We start from the raw sequence: 19561 nt of genomic DNA, 5'->3' as shown, positions 1-19561 counted from the left end.
CTTCAACACTGCACTTAATCTGAGTAATACCCTTACAATTTTGAAAAACGTAATGACTGAATTCACATTTCTTCTAGTTGCACAACATTTACCAGATAAACATTTCACAGTTCTGTGCAAAAAAAATGTTCTAGGGCACTATGTAAACATAAAAAAATAGTTGCAAGTTGTAAGCAATTTCTCAGAAAATCAAAATCTAATATGGAACTGCATAGAGTTAAACAAGGCACACTTGGCATACTGCAAGAAATGTCCTACAAACTGAAACCAAACCCATTTCTGATTTTTTTTTTCAACACAGCAGTACCATAATACTTTATCATTTATTCCACAGAGCTCGACAATTGGTTACTTTGGGATACAGTTTTTGAGCAGACACATCAATGCTGATTTCACTCATGATTTATTGAAACTATCACTCTGTTCTGAGTGCAGTGCATAAACTATTTAAAAAATGTGATGCAGCCTGTGAGAATAGAAAACAAAAAAAAAGTGTTGAAAATCTGGTGCATAATACTTTAGGGTTCAAATAATCAAAGCAATAGAATGATTCAAATGTTCTAACCATAGAACCTATGCATTATTTTATTCAAGAAAAAATAGCTCTTTAGTAATACTATGTGATGTGACTTTTAAAATATCAAACAGCATACCGCATTGTTTTAAATTATAAAGTTTTTTTTTTCTATTAACATGTAATTCTTCTGCACTTCATCTGAAATAAATATCACAGATATGTCTGCAGTTTATTTCATTTTAAAATGAAAACATTATCTAAAAGCAAATCTGTGCCATACAGAAATCTGAAAAAATGGTAAACAAATAAATAAATGTATAACAATGACTTCTTATTCATCAAAATAGAACGGAATCTGTAGTATATTCCTGCAATATGTTCTATCCCATAAAAAACAGAATATCACAGATAAGAAATTAAAATAGCTTGGCAGAGGATGGTAGGATGCATCCCTTTGGTGCACTCCTGGTTCACACACTCCCCAAAACACACAAAAACAATAATTCATTTTTTTTTATTCCTGTGGATTTACAGCACCCTTCAATCATGCTTGGTGTAGATTTCCAAACAGCACAACAAAAACTGATCAAATGACAAGGAAGGAATACTGCAGTTGCATTATAAAGAGGGACTATCACTTTTGTTCTGCAAACCACTGATACAATGGCAGCAGTTTGAGATGAGAGGCAGTTTGTGCGGAAAGCTTGTGCCAGGAATTGGATTAGTCTCATGATTGTCTCAAATTTTTTATGTAATCAAATAAGAAACCCATCCCTAGTATAGTAAATATTTGACTGCATGTTACTTTCTGCAAGTTTTTTCTTTCTGTAAAACCATAAACAGTGAAATGCATCACGACTTGTTTTAAAAGTACTGATATAAATAATTTCCATAGAAAGGGTTTATAATTGATCAGTTATGACAGCTGAATTTCTTACTGTCAGTTCTCTTTATATACAGCTGTAAAAAATGGAAGCTGTATCGTAAATTTGTCAGTGATGGTAATCTGTGCTGGAGGCTTAATAAAATAAGTTTTCGATACGGCAACACAAGACCCAATTAAAACTGCTGTGCCTCGGCTGACAGCAGGGTCAGCCATCTCATATTTTTCTCAGTTGAGTAAAATATTCATTTCACAAAATAGTTATATCAATACTGTCTTGCCATATTCTGCTTATCTGTACTGCAGATGGAATACAATTATTTCAAGTGGAGAATAAAGTTTTTTTTCTTAGGATATAACCATAAAAACACCTCAGAGAGACTTTGCAATAAACTTGTTTAATACAAAAAAAAATCACAGATCAGGTGAGAGTTTAATTCATTACCTTGTTTATCTTGCACAGTGTGTGTCGTGATGCATTTTATGTAGGCAAGACTGAACGTGCAATAGAGGACAGAATTTTTGAACACTGTCTTGATATCAGGAAATGTAGTTAATCATTCTCATGTCTGTACATCTTAAGAAATTTGTCTCCATTTTGGCTAAAATAGATTGCAGTGAAAGATCTGGAACATGAGAAAATTTCTTCAAAACACCAGGTCTTAATGATAATATTTCAGTTTTACAAATGAGATTTAATTATTTGCGATCTCCTTTATCTTTATTTATGCATGGTTTCTATCATGTGACTGAGCAAGGGTACTTCAAATGTTTGCGTTTAATAATCACTCACAGTTTTGATAAAGTCCAGTTGGTTTGGACAAAATCGCTCCACTGATTTGTGATTTTTTTTTTGTATTAAAGTTTACTGTGAAGTATCTATGAGATATTTTTACATTTGGATATTTTTGCACCTCGTGGGTTGACATGGGTTTTTGTTATTGAGTATTAGGATATATAGCAGTGGCAGGCACATGTTGAAAGGACCCAACAGACAATTTAATTTAAAAAAATCTCTCTAAACGGGCTAGTACAGAAATCAAAGATGTGCCACTGACTTTTTTTCACATTTTTTACACACACACACCTCCAATATAAGACGTCCTTTTTATATGTCTCCAATCTTACTTCTGGAAAGTGCATTTGGGTTTATAAAACATTCTTCACAAAAACTGCTATACACCTAGAGATGCAAAAATATCATCAATATCATCTTTGATCATTTTTCTTCTAATTTTTCTTTCTTTTGTTTCTCTTGCTTCAGTTCCAGTGGTATTCTTGGCTGTCTTCTTGGACTCAATTTTCACTAATTTTGGAGTTCTATGTTTGCTTTCTTTTTTCCCAGTCTCCTGTTCTGAATCTTTGATGGCTGAAGTCCTTCTATGTAACACTGTTCGAATGCCTTTACTGTCCAACACATCAAATGTTGATTCAAACAAAGGGATGTGCTCTTTACAGGCATTCTTTGAAGAACTAAGCAACTTTTTCCTGTATTTCCTTTTTCGGCACACAGTCTTTGAATTCAACTTCCTTTTTAAAACACAGTTTTCCTGATGCATATTCTTGGTTTTGGTAAGTAGATACCTGCTGATAACTGCTTTGGTAAACCTTAACTTCTTGTCCAATCTAGTAAAATATAAGTTTAAACAACACATTAATAAACAATACATTATGGAAAAGGAACACAAAATTAATTTAAAAAGGAATGAGACATTTATTCCAGCAATGAGACAGATTTTTCCAGAGTGTACATCAAACAATTTCTATTGAATAAAATTACAGTCACTTATCCAATGTTAAAAAATACAAGGGAATATTGTCACAGCTCCAGAATAAGGCAACTCTTCCTAAAAGACCTTTATTATTAATGTAATACTACCTTGCTGAAGTTGTTTTGATTCAATAAACCCTAAGCAACGAGAAAACATGAAACAGAAACAAACCCACATGGCAGAACCATAATATCAACAAGCTTTATAATACAAGGAAAATATTTTTTACCAAAAGTGTGAAGACTAATTCCCAGAATGTAAGAGCCCTTGTCACTGAAATAAACAAACAAGTCAACCTGGTGAATTTTTTTAAAAGGTCAACAAAGCAATGGATGAAGGCAAAATGGTACACACTGCATACCTTTACCTTGCCAAAGCTTTTGACACAATTCCCCACTCAGGCATAGTAAAAAAGCTAAATAAACCTGGAATAAACCCCTGTCTCCCTCCAGTGGACTGCCATCTGGCTCACAGATAGGACACAGGAAATTTAAATAGGGGAAGTTACCTCCACAAAGAGACCAGTCAACAGCGGACTCCCCCCACGTCTTTGTGCTGGAACATAAAAGCCAGTACCAAAGGTTTCTAGTTGACTAAGTTTGCAGATGTCTGCAAGCTAGGAGTAGCTGTTGAATCCCCAAACGACTTAGCCATTCTGCAAGACGGCTTGTCCCAAATTAATAACTGGTGCCAAAATCATGGACTGAAACTAAACCCAAAGGCTAAAATACATTTTCTGGCAAGTCATATATCCCGGGGAACTACCACAATAACAATATGCCCCTAAGAATTGACCCAGTTGTTTGGGAATTGAGAACTTATGTGGACAGTGACCTAACTTTTGATCATCATTGTTGCAAGAAAGTCCTTCTACATTACACAGTTTATAAACAAAGGGATTATTTCTAGATCAAGGCATGTCATTGTCTACTCAACCTTCATCAGGCCAGTCACTGAATATAAAACCCTCTTTGGCATGCACCTGTTCAGACACATGCAACAACTGGAATGCCCACAGTGATGTACTTTGCTAAAAGGATACAAGGCCTAAACATGTCCACCATGGACTAACTCAAAGCCCTGTCACTATACTTGGTATCCTACAGACTACCAAGAAGTGACCTTTGTCTGGCATACAAGCAATCCTCTGACCAAACACTGGTGGATTTACTGCACATCAGCAAGTTAAGTGGCATCAGAAATACTCTGTCAAGCGCAACATGGATCTATGGACGGAAAACAGAAAACTTACCTCAGGACTGGCAGCTCCTAAATGCTTTATTCTATGTATGGGTCCCCTCAAATTATCTATGGTATGATCTCAATTATTCTCATTAGGAGTAACATATAATTATCGACCATGGGATGGGTAAGGCCTCTCTCTAGCCAAACGGGATAAGCTAATTTGAGCGCAAAAAGGGAACTAGGACAGACTTAAAATGCCACGTGAGGGCAGCTAGCCTAGTATTTACCTATGAACTTATAAGCACAACAGCGGAAAAATATAGAACATAAACTTAACTGCTAAGAGTGGGCTAAACTTGACTACTAGTTTTCAATAATGTTTCAGAATTACCTAATCTGATATCAGCTAAAGAGATATTGGGGATGTTCAGAAATACATAAGGCACTTTGTAATCCTGTTTCTAGATAGATTGCTCAATGCACTATGAGGAGGAAATTCAAAGACAGCTGTATACATGGGGTCTATGTTCAGCCATCAAATGAAAATTCACTCGAATGACTAAACATCAATGCATATGCATCGAAACTTCACTTACCGAAAGTTCATTCCAGTGAACAAGTAAGAAGAGGAAAGTAACTAATTGTCCAACACTTCCCAGTCTGCCATTTTCCTCACTGTAGTGCAGTCTCATAGTTTGTATATAGTTGGGGGTGTGGGGGTGAGCTTGAAATACTTTGTTGTGTGAGCTTGGGAAGTGTTGGACAAACCTGTCTCACTCTTTCTCGAAGTGAATTCTCGGTAAGTGAAGTTTTGATGCTTAGATTTCGATGTTTACTAGTTCGAGTGGCTTTTCATTCGATGGCTGAACATATACCCATATACATGTTACAGTATCCATCTACTCATTCACGTTTATATTAAATTTTCTTAATTTTGACAGGCTATAGCTCTATGATATGCTGCTTTTATATCTTGACTAGGAAGGCTTATGGATCTCATTATTGGCCTGCCTGCCCCACCCCCCCCCCAACATTCAGAAAATCATATTTTACTTGTGTTAGTAAAAAAGTAGTTAACTTGCCATTGCAGGAGCTTGAAACTCTATACATGCTACTGTGCCTGCAGACAGTTCAATTTCTCAGCTTACATGGCAAAGTTGTTTTCTAAAACAGTCCTGTTAGGCTCACTCCAAAAGGAGAATAAGGCAGCTGTGCCTTATTACAAGATTTCCTCTCATTTTAAGACAGGCAGCAAGTCCAGAAATGGTACTTCAGAGGAGGCTAGCTGGGCTGCTGTAGGAAGCAGTTAAGTAGTAATTTTCTCTTAATTACCGATGACAGAGGCAGCTATAGGAAAGTGAAAGAAAATGATGCCTAGAAAGACTTTTTTTTTGTTTTAGGTAAAGCTGCTGCCAGACAGCATGTAGGACAGCATGAGTGCATATTTTATTTTTCCTTTATAAATATAATGTGACAACCAGCTAAGGATAAATATGAATGCTCATAAGTCTTAGGTGAACAAATTCTGGAAAACAGCAACTGGTAAATATGTTGGGTACATTAGGTTCACAGAGTAAGATGTCAAGCTTAAAAAGCACTGGTCTTCGAGAAGCTTGGTTGCTGTAACCTTGTGCTGCACTTTCTGTTCACCACCCACCCACTTACTCGCACGCGTACGCATACACACACACACACACACACACACACACACACACACACACACACACACACACACACACACACACACACACACACACACACACACACACACACACACTTGTTGCTCATGCAAGCAGTTTGCCAAAACTGTACCCCTGTTACTACCACACATGCACCTCATTACCACTCAACAATTCTGGCCAAAGAAAAAATAATGGGAAGGCAAAGAATTTTAATAAGTTTTTTTATTTTTAAGTGAATTAGCAAACAGAAGAACAGGTTTTGCATCAACATGCATTGTCTAAATAAATATGAAACACTGCCTGGCATTACTGACTAGCTGTAATCCTCAGTGATTTATCATAAAAATCAAAAATGTTATGAAGGACAGAGCACGTTCTTCAAGACTGGGGAGAGTTGAGAGGTATGCAAACACAATAAGAACTTCAGTCAAGAAAACAAATAAAGTATTGGTGTTCATTTAAGAGGGAACAATGTCCCCACAGCTTCATTAATCAATGCCAGTAGTACACTCGCACACCACTAGCACCTGCCAATTATGCCCTCTGACAACCTGCACTCAGGGCAGCCACTGCCTTTGCCCCACCCTGTTTACAGCTCTGACAGCAGTAGCAGCAGCAGTGAGAAAGAGGTACTACAAACACTGTTTTTTTTCTTAGCAGAAATACCAGAGGATGGGCTTGATGAATCTCCATGTGGAGGCATGGGAGAATGGCCATTCAATGGCAGTCTCATGGAAAGCTTGGCTGTGGTTCTTCTAAATCTGGGGAAGGATGTCACACATGGCAAAAATTATTGTCACATTTCATTAAAAGCAAAGGCATCAAGATTTTGACACAGATATTGATGGTCGGACCCAAAGTCCCTTTATCTGTTTTAACAGGAACAATATAATTGGAATTAATAATGGGAAAGGGCAATCCCAGTTTGCTCACATATATGTTGTACACCGCTGCCAGTTTCAACCTGCTGCCCTGGATGGCAGGACAGTCTTTTTTGATTTCCTAAACCATCTGACTGACTGAAACAGAATAATCTGATTGGGGTATTTTGCATGATTTGGTTTGCTCAACTACTTTGTCACTGGATAAACCTACTCTACATAACGTCTGTCAGGATAGTCTGGGTAAGGACTACTAAAGAACAAAACAGAGAGATCTGGAAACACCACACCAGGTAATTTGCTTAATATTTGTGACATATAAGATTTCTGTAGTAAAAATTAAATCATGACACTATTATCCAGGCTTATAAAGTTGTACGATATATGAACCTCTCTATAAAGAATTGCAACAAATGTTGGTCTCTACTGCTTGTGTTGTTGATTAGTACATACGAAACATCATGACCTCAAGAACTTTAGCAAACCAGCCCTGTACGTCCACCACTGCTTCTTTAAGTTCTTCTAAATGCACATTCATTACCTCACTAATACTCTCCATATCAAATGTTAGGAAATCTAAGGAAAACTATTATTTGTTTCTGTGAAAGTATTATTTATGTTATGGGAACTTATTTTGTTTGTACTTTCAATTTATTATTGTGAAAGCTTGTGGAAATATATTGTGTTGTACTGCCAGAGTATGAATGCATATACCCTTGTGTATATAGTTACTAGTAATTGGCAATAAATATGCCTAAACTTATAGAAATAACTGGCAAAAAGGGGCATCAGTGAACGAGTCACAAGAAAATCTAACAGCAATAAGCAGGAACCCCTCACATAAGAAAAGAGTCTCAAATGTCTGGCCCAAACACTAGATGCAGTCTGTCATCACTTTTAATCCAGCTTGTAAAGCTTTTCCCCTAGATACATGTACTCTGTCCAGCAAAAAAATTACTTGATTATGTTAAACAAAATTACATTAAAAAGTAAAGTTTTTAATACATACCACACTGACAAACATTTGTCTTTATGCTTGGAGCCCTGCCTGCAGCTCATGTTTGCTACATCTTCTGCAGGGATTCATTCCATTTGAATCTCTAACAATTCAGTGCACTTGATAGGCCTTTCCCTACCCTCCTTCGCCTTTGGAGCAGTTTAATTCTGTAAATGAGTGGCAGTGTTCGTGGGAGTTACTTGGTAGTTTCTTGTATTTTAAGCTACAGTAGTAGCTTTTTTGGCTGTGGAGGTAAGAAAATATAACTATAATTAGGATTACCATTGGTTTCACAAGCTGGTCTTATACACTATTTGAGAACCTGTTGCAGGTAATTAAGAAAAAGGGTTTTGTTTTATCTGGAAATTGGACTGCTTGTTGCAGGTTAGTAAAACAGGGTGGATTTGGCAGTTTTCTGGAGTGCATATACTTTTCAATCAAAATTATGGGAAAAAAAGTATTCACTTAGAAAGTCTCTCTGCAATACAACTCCCCCCCCCCCCCAAAAAAAAAAAAAAAAAAAAAAAAACACCAGTCTTTGAATGGTAGTGTCAAAGAAAATCAAAGTTAACTACCAACTTTTTTTTAGAACCACTGGAGCCATGACTTGTTTTCATTTTTTTACTGTCAAGAATTTTTCAGAATAAATATTGATTAAAAACATTTATTTATAGCTTGGCTTACAGTCATATGATAATGTGTAAAATTAGTAGGAGTGGTTTACACTTTAGTAGCTCTTTACAGATAATTTTCAAACTGCCACTTAATCCTGGACTTAAGTTTCCTTCTTATCATAGTCGCCAGCACAACTCCTTTATTTCAAGCAAGTTATTAAGATATCCTTTGAATTAACCAGTTTTGACACAGTGAAGTTCCCAAAACCTTTTTACAATTCATACATGTGCTGGCAATTCAAACATAAATCCGGGTTAAATGACAGTTTGAATATTAAGTGTATTTTAAAGAATAGTGCCGCTAACCCCACCTACTGATTTTACATGTTATCATGAGACTGCAATTCAAACTATATACCAACATGTTTTTGAAAGCGTGCTCATTTTGAAGAAGTCTTTAGTTCCTCAAAGGAATACCTGGTTGTTAACTTTGTCTGTAATACCTCTGAATTTACAGAAGTTGAATTTCCTTTTCTTTTTTTGGGAGGGGAACAATAAAATGGGAGGAAAAACTGCAGTCAGCTGTCCTAGAACTGGAGCTAAACACTTTGTGATTACTCGTGGTACAGTGGATAGTCCAAAGGGTAAGGCAGACAACTGATAATATGATCCAGAAGCATAAAACCTTAAAGAAAAGCCTGAAATCTGGATGAATAGTGATGTGATAAGCAACTTTTAAATCTAGTGTTACCTGAAAACTTGAATATGGAAGAAGAGGTAACAGGTTGTGAAGTGACATCATTCTGAATTTGTGCACTATCACAAACAGGTTTAGAAATGAAAGCTCCAAGCAATTTCTTTCTTTGGCACTGAAAACATCCTTGCATAAAATCCCTTTCCCACCTGGGAAGGAGGGGCTGGTTTTATCACTCCCTGAGACGGTGTGTGATGAGGGACAGCTGGAAATAAATGCATCTGGAATGGAGGATGAGGAATTACCTACATCTGTAACCTTGATGAATGACCTTCAGAACTCATTTGTCTGAATCTTTTGCCAAAGAGAAAAGTGGAAATTCATATTTTATGGAACACAAAAGAGGATGTTAGGGTGGTGGGGGAACAAAGACTCAAAGAATTTTTCTAGGAATCCCCTTGACGTTTCTTCTTAAATGTCTGCATACCTACATTTGTTTGAAACTTTGTTTCTTATCAAGACTGGATGAGGTGTTGCAGAACCCTTTGAAAATGTGGAAAAGGAGGGCTGAAAACTCTTACAGATTACCTATTGCCTGTATCAGCTTAACTCCTTTCATTACTCTTTTTTTATCACTTCTGCAGCAGAAGGGTGAAAAACTAAATTTCTATCCAAAGGAGGATTAAAATCTCATTTGGAAGGTTCTGAGAATGCAGCCATGCAAACCTCCTTAAAACAGTACCAGTGGCCACAGCTCTAAGTAGTATCAACAGAGTCATCTGTACACACTGTATACAATTAGCAGGGACTTGAACAATAGAAGAAATTAAATTATTTGAAGCAGGTTTTTCCTCACATCAATAAACTGCACACAAATCATTCCTCGTACTCTCACAATTAGGAAATAGACAAGAAAAACCTTAATCTATGAGCCTGACAATTCAAAATTCTGAAAAATCTAAGTTGCAGAAGCATAAACTTTTTTCCATAATTATAAACAATCTTCCCATCTTTATCAGAAATCATAGGACTGAAAGTAACTGTTTAGCAGTAGAAAGATTAACTAAAGCTATAGCTGCTGTATCAGGTTTGGGAGGAGTGTATAAAAACTTAAGAGTGAAGAGCTTTATACATCTTATCTGCCTGTTGGGAGCAGTCGGGGAAAATTGCAGGCAGTAACAAATACACATCTTCCAAGGCAGACTAAACTGGAGGAATGGGTGCTGGTTCTGGAAATTCCTACCGTGGCAGCTCATAGTATTTTCTGAGGGACTGAGAATCCTCAGTGCAATCCCACTGAAAACACTGGCACATTCAATAAATAGTCTCAGAGAAACAGAAACCCCCACAGGGAGAATCACAAACCAAGCTCTCCGAGTCTAAATCGGAAATCTGAGGAGAAAACCCTTTATCCTCCTGTTGAGATTCAGAATCTTGAATCTCTGCAGGAAAGGAAATATCCATCTTTCTTTTACCAGAAACTACCTTACAAGAAGGATAAATAGCCTGAATTAAATACTGTGCCAGACCCAGTAAACTACTCTGGTGTAAGGAAATTTGAGGAGGAGTTAATACATGCTTAGCTTTCTGCTTCTTTTTGACTGGAAAATGGGACCAACAGTGTTATTAGCAGCAGTAGCAGCTTCCCTAGTGAGAGGCACAACATTCTGACAAAATAGGGAAGCTTTCCCTTTTCCCTCTCCCAGGACCAACAAGAGTGGTTCTCCTTTGTCCACTGAGGTGACCCCAACAGCTGCAGAGGACATGGCAAACACCTGGGTCACATGGCTATAGATGGTACATAAGAGGGATTTGGGATAAACATGAGTGGTCTGAGGCTCAACAAATGGCTACAGCAGGGTCACCCAGCTGCAGCTGAGGCAAACTGATAGCCTGCTGGGGTGGCAATGGCTGTGTACTTAACTTTTTCTTTCTGTGGTTGGAAAAGGGACCAGCCACAGAACAGTTTATTCCACGGTCAAGATGAATATGGTGCCGTTATCCCAGGTAAAACGAGCAGTAAATGACAGTAAAAAGTCACCCCCCCCCCAAGAAAATCAAAGTAAACATCACTTTAAAACACTTTGCCAGTCCCATAAAGTAAAATAAACACAATTTCTCCATGGAAAAATGGTTTTCAATTAAACGACTTTTAAACTGAGAGGAAAAAGAGCTCTTCTGCTTAAAAGTGCATCTGTCGTGACAGTCTGCTAAAACACAAAATCCTAGCTTTAAAATAACTTTCATGAAAGGCTCAACAGGCCCTCAACAGGCTCCGTACCTATAGAGTGGCGCACAGCAATGGTTATTCCGCTCCACAAAGGTGGAGCCACAACAGACCCCGGGAACTATCGCCCTATATGCCTGCCTAGCTTGGTCTGCAAGGCTATGGAGCATATTATCATGGAACTCATTAACAGAGACATTGGGAACCTCCAAACACTGGACCCTACCCAGTTCGGCTTTGTTAAGGGCAGATCATGCCTCCTAAACCTGTTGGACTTCTTTGGGACAGTTACCAAGGCTATAGACGAGGGAAAGGTGGTACAAACAGCCTATCTAGACCTTGCAAAGGCCTTCGACACCATTCCCCATTCGGTATTATAGACAAGCTCACCAGCCTGAACATAAACCCCTACGTCACATAATGGGTTGCCAACTGGCTCACGGACAGAACCCACATGGTGAGAGTTGTGGGAGCTAGGTCAGACTCTAAACTAGTTACAAGTGGTGTTCCCCAGGGCTCAGTCCTAGGACCCCTCCCGTTCGGCATATACTTCTCAGAGGTACAGGCAAGCACAGGAGGACTCTGGCTGACCAAGTTCTCAGACGACTGCAAACTATGGGCTATAACTGACTCTCTGGCTGACACAGACATCCTCCAAAAGGGCCTCACTGAGACGGATACCTGGTGTTAAAATCATGGCCCCAAGCTAAATGCCAAAAAGTGCATAGTCATCCCTTTTGGAAAAAACAAAGTACCCACAAACTACCACATAGGTGGTAGTCCCCTAAATATGGAAGATGTAATAAGGGATCTGGGGAACCAAGTAGATAGTAATCTCACCTTTGATAAAATCACATTGCCAAAGTGGTTAGAAAGTCCTTCTACGTGGCCCACCTAATCACAAAAGGGTTCGCATCCAGATCAGAAGAGGTCATTGTGCCCCTCTACTCATCACTCATCAGACCCATCATAGAATACAACACCCCATTTGGGATGTACCTTACAAGACACCTGCAACAGCTGGAAAGACCACAGAAGTACCTCACCAAGAGGATTACTGGCCTTAAACAGATGCCCTATGCAGCTCGACTGAAGAAACTCCAACCGTACTCGGTTGCATACCGCCTACTCAGAGGTGATCTCTGCCTGACATACAAGGCCATGCCCAACCCAAAATTGATGGACATGCTCCACCAAAAGAAATCCTTATCCCCTCGAGCCACACACTCTAGGGATCTAAACCTTCCCACAACAATAAATAGGACATGCTGGAGGGATATATTCCTGTCCCAGAGACTTCCCATGATTTGGAACAAGAATCCAGTCTACATTAGGCAGAACTCCTCGCTAACACTCTTCAAAAGAAACCTTGACAAGTGGATGGGAAACAGAAAGTTTACCCCGGGGATCACTTCAGTGGCTGTGCTGGATAGAGGCACAGAGAACTAATCTAAGGGAGCAGCGAAAGCCAACACATGCTGGCTAGGCTTATAAATGCCTTCGGGCAGATAGCCTAGTACCTACCTATGAACCTATGAAAGTATAAATGATAAGCAAAATTATTAAATGGAAGTTTTTTTTTTTTCAAAGGGAACTTATCTGCCCAGCAATGGAACAGCACAAGCTGACCATCGATCTTTGAAAGCTTCAGAGAAGCATACTCTTCGGCAGCAGTAAACCCCTGAAGGGCTTGGCACCAAACTTGTCTTTTAGTCAGCTCAGCTTTAACTGCCTGACAGTCTGGTAGCATGGAAGGTACCCTGATGCTTTGGAAGCTGACAGGCTGTTATATCCTTGGCAAGACATACTCCATATAGCTAAGGCTACTACAGCTGTGATCAATATGATGATCATTATCTACTTCACATTCTTCACAATTTACCCCCCTCTTCTAAGTCCTTCAAAGTTTTTGAGGTGGAACACCAAACAGCAGGGTTTGATCTAAAGATGCATCTAACAGTGTCACTTGATTTCATTAGGGAATGGTTGGAATCAGTCATGCATGTGTCCAATATAAGAAGCAGCAAACTTGATGTTCGTATCCACAGTGCTGCTGCCACATTATACAATACACGCATCAAACTTAGCAAATGCTTGCACTAATTTAGAAGGTTTTTTTTCTTCTTGAGAACCTAACAAGACAAACATTGATGCTTTGAGCCATGTCATTTTTTTTTTTTTTTAAAGAAACTGTCCTTAGCACTACATTATCATAGTCTGGTACTTTATAGCCTTACTGCCCTGTGTAGTAGTAGCAAATGTGTGCACCTTCTTACCAAATCTATCCACAATTCAACTTTCTCTATCACTTGGCAGGATACAGACAGTGGCTGTCTTTCAGGATCTCTTTGAAACAAAACAATAACAGGGTTAGCCACTAGTTTTTACACATGTATTTATACTGTCCATAAACCAAACAATATCATTCTGTTTTCTCTGAAGGAAGTGGCTGTGATTTAGGAACCTCAGGTCCTTAAAAGAAAGAATGATGGGGGAACTGGTCATCTTAAGCCTCAGCACATGAACATACCTCATTTAGGAGAGGCTAGTACCATGAAACTTAAATAAAAATATTTTTTCATTAAATATAAGCTCTTGCCAAATGCAGCATCCAATAGAATGGAGCCAGAAGAGATAAAGTCATCTTCCCAAGTTATTACCTCATTCAATCTGATGTAAGCTGGTCTGAATAAGCTTGTAATTCTTCATCTGTCCTTGACATGGCTAAGGGTTAAAAGGAGTTGAAGTTTTTTTTCTCTCTCTTTTTGGCAACAGATGTCCCTTATGTGAAAGGCAAAATATTGCTGCTGTGCATCCCTAGAATAATTTCTATGAACACCAGGAGTAATACTGAACAACTGAAAACTAATGTTTGATCGCTGAATGCCAAACTATTGACCATTTGTCCAATGGACATGTCTTCCAACTGTACAAGAGATCGTCCATTGGACATCTGTTCCAACTGTACAAGAGGCAGCAAAGAAAAAGATATGTGTCCCACTGGTGTCTAATCTCTAGATATCCCTACAACAGCTGGGAAGTCACTCTGCACATGAGTTGCAAAAATGGGAGGGGGCCCTCTAATGTCAAAGATAGAAGGCCAACAATTTAGATTTATTCCAGATGCCTTAAGTGACAGACTTGCTTCTTTCAATATGGAAAGTTCCATCAACATTTGTCATTCTTACCAGTAGAGGGACTGAAGCAGCCTGTGCTTGCTGGTTCATCTGGTTAATCTACTGTTGTGGCAATGAAGTGCTGCAGAGAACAAGAGACCTAGAGTAGCTATCACTCTACAGGGATGGGGTACAGAACCCTAGCACTGACAGCTACATGAAATGTGCTCTCTCTTGATATGACTGGCCTAGGTCCTTCAGTTACACTCTTCTTGCCATTATGAAGTACCAGATGTTGAGGTCATAACAGATTTTTTTTAATATAATGATCAAAGGACTCCTTATGCTGCCTTTTCTCTTTTTCAAATGTTTGCAGTCAGATACAAATTTCTGGCTAACAGAGAATAAAAGAGCAGAAGTTAAAATAACATTCTAAGGTCTAAAATTCATTTAAATATCTTACTCTTCTGGGTAAAATCATATTCAAACATTTAGAACACTGCTCTCCATTATTATAAAATAATCCAGAAATAGGACATCAACAACAAAAATTAAGGAAAGCTATATTTAGACATTCAATACTAAATAAGAAAATCACAAAAGCTTTATCTAGATTATTTTTAAAGTTGTATATCTACCTAAAGAAGGCAAAATAAGCAAACTAGGCTACTACCTGACATCTGCTACAGACATAATATAAATGGAAAATATAAAATTTAAAAGTAGGGCCTATTATAAAATGTTGCAGCCATTTCTCATAATACACACTTGATTTGACTAAACATTTACAAAATTTCACACTTACCTATATCCTAAAGCTTCCAAGTGTTTAAGACATTTGCATTTCAAATATCTGTTTCCAAGATAACGGAATTCACACCGGAGTTTCTCATGCCTACACCACTGAATCAGTTCCTTAAGTTCTTCTGTCAAGTCAGAAAAAGACTGCACTGCTTGAATCTTAGATGCAAAAATCTTCTTCCTGTGCCCATATATTACAGAGTCTTTTGATTTATATGTTTTACTCTTCCTGTTACATGGTTTGGTCACTGATGACGCATCCTGCAGAAAAAAAAAGAAAATTAAGAAAACAAAATGCAGTATCCTAAGTACAGAATTTAACCTTAATTGGGTTTATGTAATAAAAGAATACAAAATGTAAAGTGTTTATGGCATTACCACAATATGTGCACACATAAATTAATTTCATATAGCACATACCTCTCAATCTCTTAGCAAAAGAAATTTGGACAAAGCCAAAAATAACAGGGGGACAAAGGTCCAAAAATATGGTCAATTTTTAAATATTGCTCTTATTAACTTAGAAAATTGATAGAATAACAGGCTTTGCATTAGCATACATTTTCTGATGGATATGAAGTCTGAAACTGAAATGTCTCATTATTTAGTGAAATCAAACCCAAATGATTTTCCAGATAACCACAAATGTTATGAGGATCAGACCAAAAATATGAGGCAAAAATCTGGACATTACACTAAACTGTTTCAACAGGATCTGTATCCCACACCCTAAAAGAAAAGGTGTGTACTTCTACATATGGTTTATTCAAGTATATACATTATAAATACTTTCTCCTTACACCCTGTTCCTACTTCCTACATCTGATCCCTTCTTCTCAAACTCAAGCCCTGCTCTCCTTCCACTGATAATCTACCGCCTACCTTTCTCAAACTGGCAACTGATTCAATAGCTTACCTAGTGTCTATACTAATCAATATGTCCATTCAGGAATCCACTGTACCTACCCTTTGGAAATCCTTTTTCACTATACCCCTACACAAAGGTGGTAACTCCACAGACTCATCTAACTATCGTCCCATAGCTATCCTACCCTCCCCCCTCTAAAATTCTCGAAAAATGCATCCACAACTTCTAAAATATCTCCTCCACCACAATCTTCTCACACACCCAGCATGGTTTTGGTCCCAACGATAGTACCTACTACTGCCCTCCTATCCTTTTACCCATACCGTTGCTGAGGCCCTGGATAACAACAAACTTATCTCTTGACTCTCCTAGACCTTTATAAAGCATATGACACTTTCTCCCATCCCCTATTACTATCTAAACTTGCAAGCCTCAATCTATCTTCCTCCTCCCTAGCATGGTTTTCTAGCTACTTATCCAGCAGACAGCAGTCTGTTAAATGGCTTTCTTCCTTTTCGCCATTCTTACCTATCCCAACTGGAGTTCCAAGGCGCTATCCTTGGCCCACTCCTGTTCAATATTTTCACCAATGACCACCACACATATCTTGTAAACAATCCTCCCTCATCTAATATGCTGAGGATTCCACTCATCTCCATCTCTCACAGCATCCCAACTCCATGCACTCACTCAGCATACCTTTTTAGCTACTGAACAGTCGCTAACCAGTAACCTACTCATCCTCAACCCTAAAAAGGCCAAACTATTACTGTTTCTCCCCTGCTCTCTTTCTCACCACAAATCCTCCTTTTCTATCACTTCCTCTAATAACACAACTATTAAACTGAAGCTTACACAAAACTTTTTGGAGTCATCATTGATGATGAACTAAAATTTAATATGCAACTTCTCCAAAGTGTAAAAAAAGACAAACCAGAAACTAGGTCTACTTTATCGTGACAAAAAATTTCTAACTCCAAATGCTAGACTCTCCCTTGGACATGCTCTCCTCCTTCCCTCCCTTCTTTATGCTGCCCCTGTGTTCACCAGCATTCAAACAGCAACCTTTCACAAACTCTAACAAACTTACCACAAAATAGCCAGATTCATCAAAAAATCTGTTTACAATACGCATCACTGCCTAGCCCTTTCATCCCTCCACTGGCTTGAATTCCTCAATGTACTGTTGCTAGCACAACTTCAAATGCCGCACTTTATTCTCTAAAAACCTTCATCTTGCCCCGCTCTCTCTTCCTTCATCTCTATCTACACACCTTCTCGCACTCTCCGTGCTTCCAATCAGCAACTACTACACACCTACCAACCTAAAAAAGCAGTAGGCAAACTCTTATATAAACACTCCATCGCCCAAACTTGGAACAATCTTCCTAGAGACATATGTTCCAGAATTCACCCATCTCACTTTAAAGAAAAACTCAAACATCATCTTCTTAATACCAAAATCTTTCCTTGTCAAGCCCAAACCTAACTTCTTCCGCTTGGGAACCATGTCTGTAACCCCACACTCAACAATATATTCCCTCTATCAGTAGATTATTCGCTACTTTACTCTCATTTAATTGACCAAACTCTTGTTGTAAATATGTAAATAAATCTCTAGTCTGTAAACATACAACAGATATAACTACAAGTGTGCATTTTGCTGGTTTAAGTTCTATTATTATTGTATTACAAAGTTCTTAACATACTATGAATGTATATGGTGTCATTTTTTTTTGTTGTAAACTGTATTGTTTCTTGGAGCTTTTCTCCTCGGGTCTCCACTGAAAATGGGCCACAAGGCCAGCTGGACTAACCTGGTTAACAAATGTCAATAAATAAATAAAATAAATAAATAAACTGCACATTTTTTGTGTATTTTCATCTATGCACCTCCTTTTCTGCCTCCGCACCTACCCTTGTCCCTCTGTATGCATTACCTCTACAACCATTTACCATCCATTCCCACAGTACATCTGTTCCCACCCTTAACCTTTTCCCATTCCCCAGGAATGACCCACTCTTTTAGAGTGCACACCCTATATCCCCACTTGCATAACAACCATCTACTTCTCTTACACTCACCCCAAACTTCTCCTAGTTTTCTATGTAATACGTTCTCGAAAAGTAATTAAAGCAAATAGTTTTACTTTCCTTATCTTTTATACAACATCTTCCCCCTTTTCTACTAAACATTATTTTCACTTAAAACTTTCACCAAACTACTACTGCACCTCCCACCTTACTGGCCTGCTATACTAAATTTCTTATTATACCATGACCCCCCCCCCAAAACGTGCACGCTGAGATGTCCGTTGCTTATTTTAAAACTGTCTCGCTATGTTAAACTCATTTAACATAGCGAGACACTAAAAAAAAGCAACGGAGATCTTGCTTTCTCCGTTGCTTTTGCCCACAGCTCTGATGTACGGCGCAGGCGCGCAGTACATCAGAACTGCCGCGGATGCCAGACATCTGCGGAAGGGCAGTATAAACAGGCATTATACTATGCCATTATTTAAGAAAAGTAACAGTTTCTTTTCTTAAATAATGTCATATAATAGCAATAACCACTTCTGGGTGGTAATGCTAAATTTACCCACGGTTGGCTTTGTTGGTCCGGGCTTCGCCCTCGGGACCAAACCACGCCAACCGTGGGTAAATTTAGCATTACCCACACCCAGGCGTGGGTTATTGCTATAATATTACCTCCCAGTCTACCTATTCTCCTTTCACAGTGCCTCCTTCACTAACTACACTAAGTCTTTGGAAGACTACACAATGAATATACAGTACATCAGTAAATACTGTCTCTCTCTCTCTCTATATATATATATATATATGTGTGTGTGTGTGTGTGTGTGTGTGTGTGTGTGTATGAGAGAGACAGAGCATATAGCTCCAGCAATGCAACTATTCGCTTAAGTACCAATTCCCATTAAAGTATCCATGGATCTCATTTAGCAGAACATTTAAGAAAGTGGCCTTTATGTAGTACACTGGGAATCACTAAAATGGGATCTGATCAGTAGTAGAAATTTGCAAAAATCCAAAATATTTGGAAGCTGCTAGGCTGGAGGCCTATGGCTACCAGGAAAGTCTGTACATTGTAGGAAATATCAACAAGCTCACAGAGCTGATAGTTAAGGTACCAGAGCTTAAACCTCAGATTAAGAAATTCAAGTTTTCTGGCAAACCTTAGATGCCTGTGTTTCCCTCACGCAGCCTTCCTAGAAACTGTCTTAAACGTACGAGGGCACTAAATAAGGTACAGAAGTTCAGCAAGCATGATTGGCAGATCCTAGAGTTGCAGTGCAAGACGGA

At 38.4% G+C, this 19561-nt stretch overlaps 1 protein-coding gene across 1 annotated transcript in view; it reads right to left on the bottom strand.

The window, feature by feature from the left end:
* Positions 1–384: 384 nt before the first annotated feature.
* Positions 385–19561, bottom strand: part of NEPRO (nucleolus and neural progenitor protein) — a 324864-nt gene continuing 305687 nt past the window's right edge. Inside the window, exons 8-9 of the mRNA XM_044072737.1 lie at positions 15374–15630; positions 385–3026 (exon numbers count right to left, since the gene is read on the bottom strand). Of these exons, the coding sequence (XP_043928672.1) occupies positions 2576–3026; positions 15374–15630 (708 nt within the window). The 3' untranslated portion in view covers positions 385–2575. The remainder of the gene's footprint in view (positions 3027–15373; positions 15631–19561) is intronic.

This window comes from Protopterus annectens, chromosome 5.part0 (assembly GCF_019279795.1).
Source record: "Protopterus annectens isolate FY-2018-M chromosome 5.part0, PAN1.0, whole genome shotgun sequence".
NCBI classification, from domain to species: Eukaryota; Metazoa; Chordata; order Ceratodontiformes; family Protopteridae; genus Protopterus; species Protopterus annectens.
The sequence above is the reverse complement of the archived record's forward strand: the minus strand, read 5'-3'. Positions and strand labels throughout refer to the sequence as shown.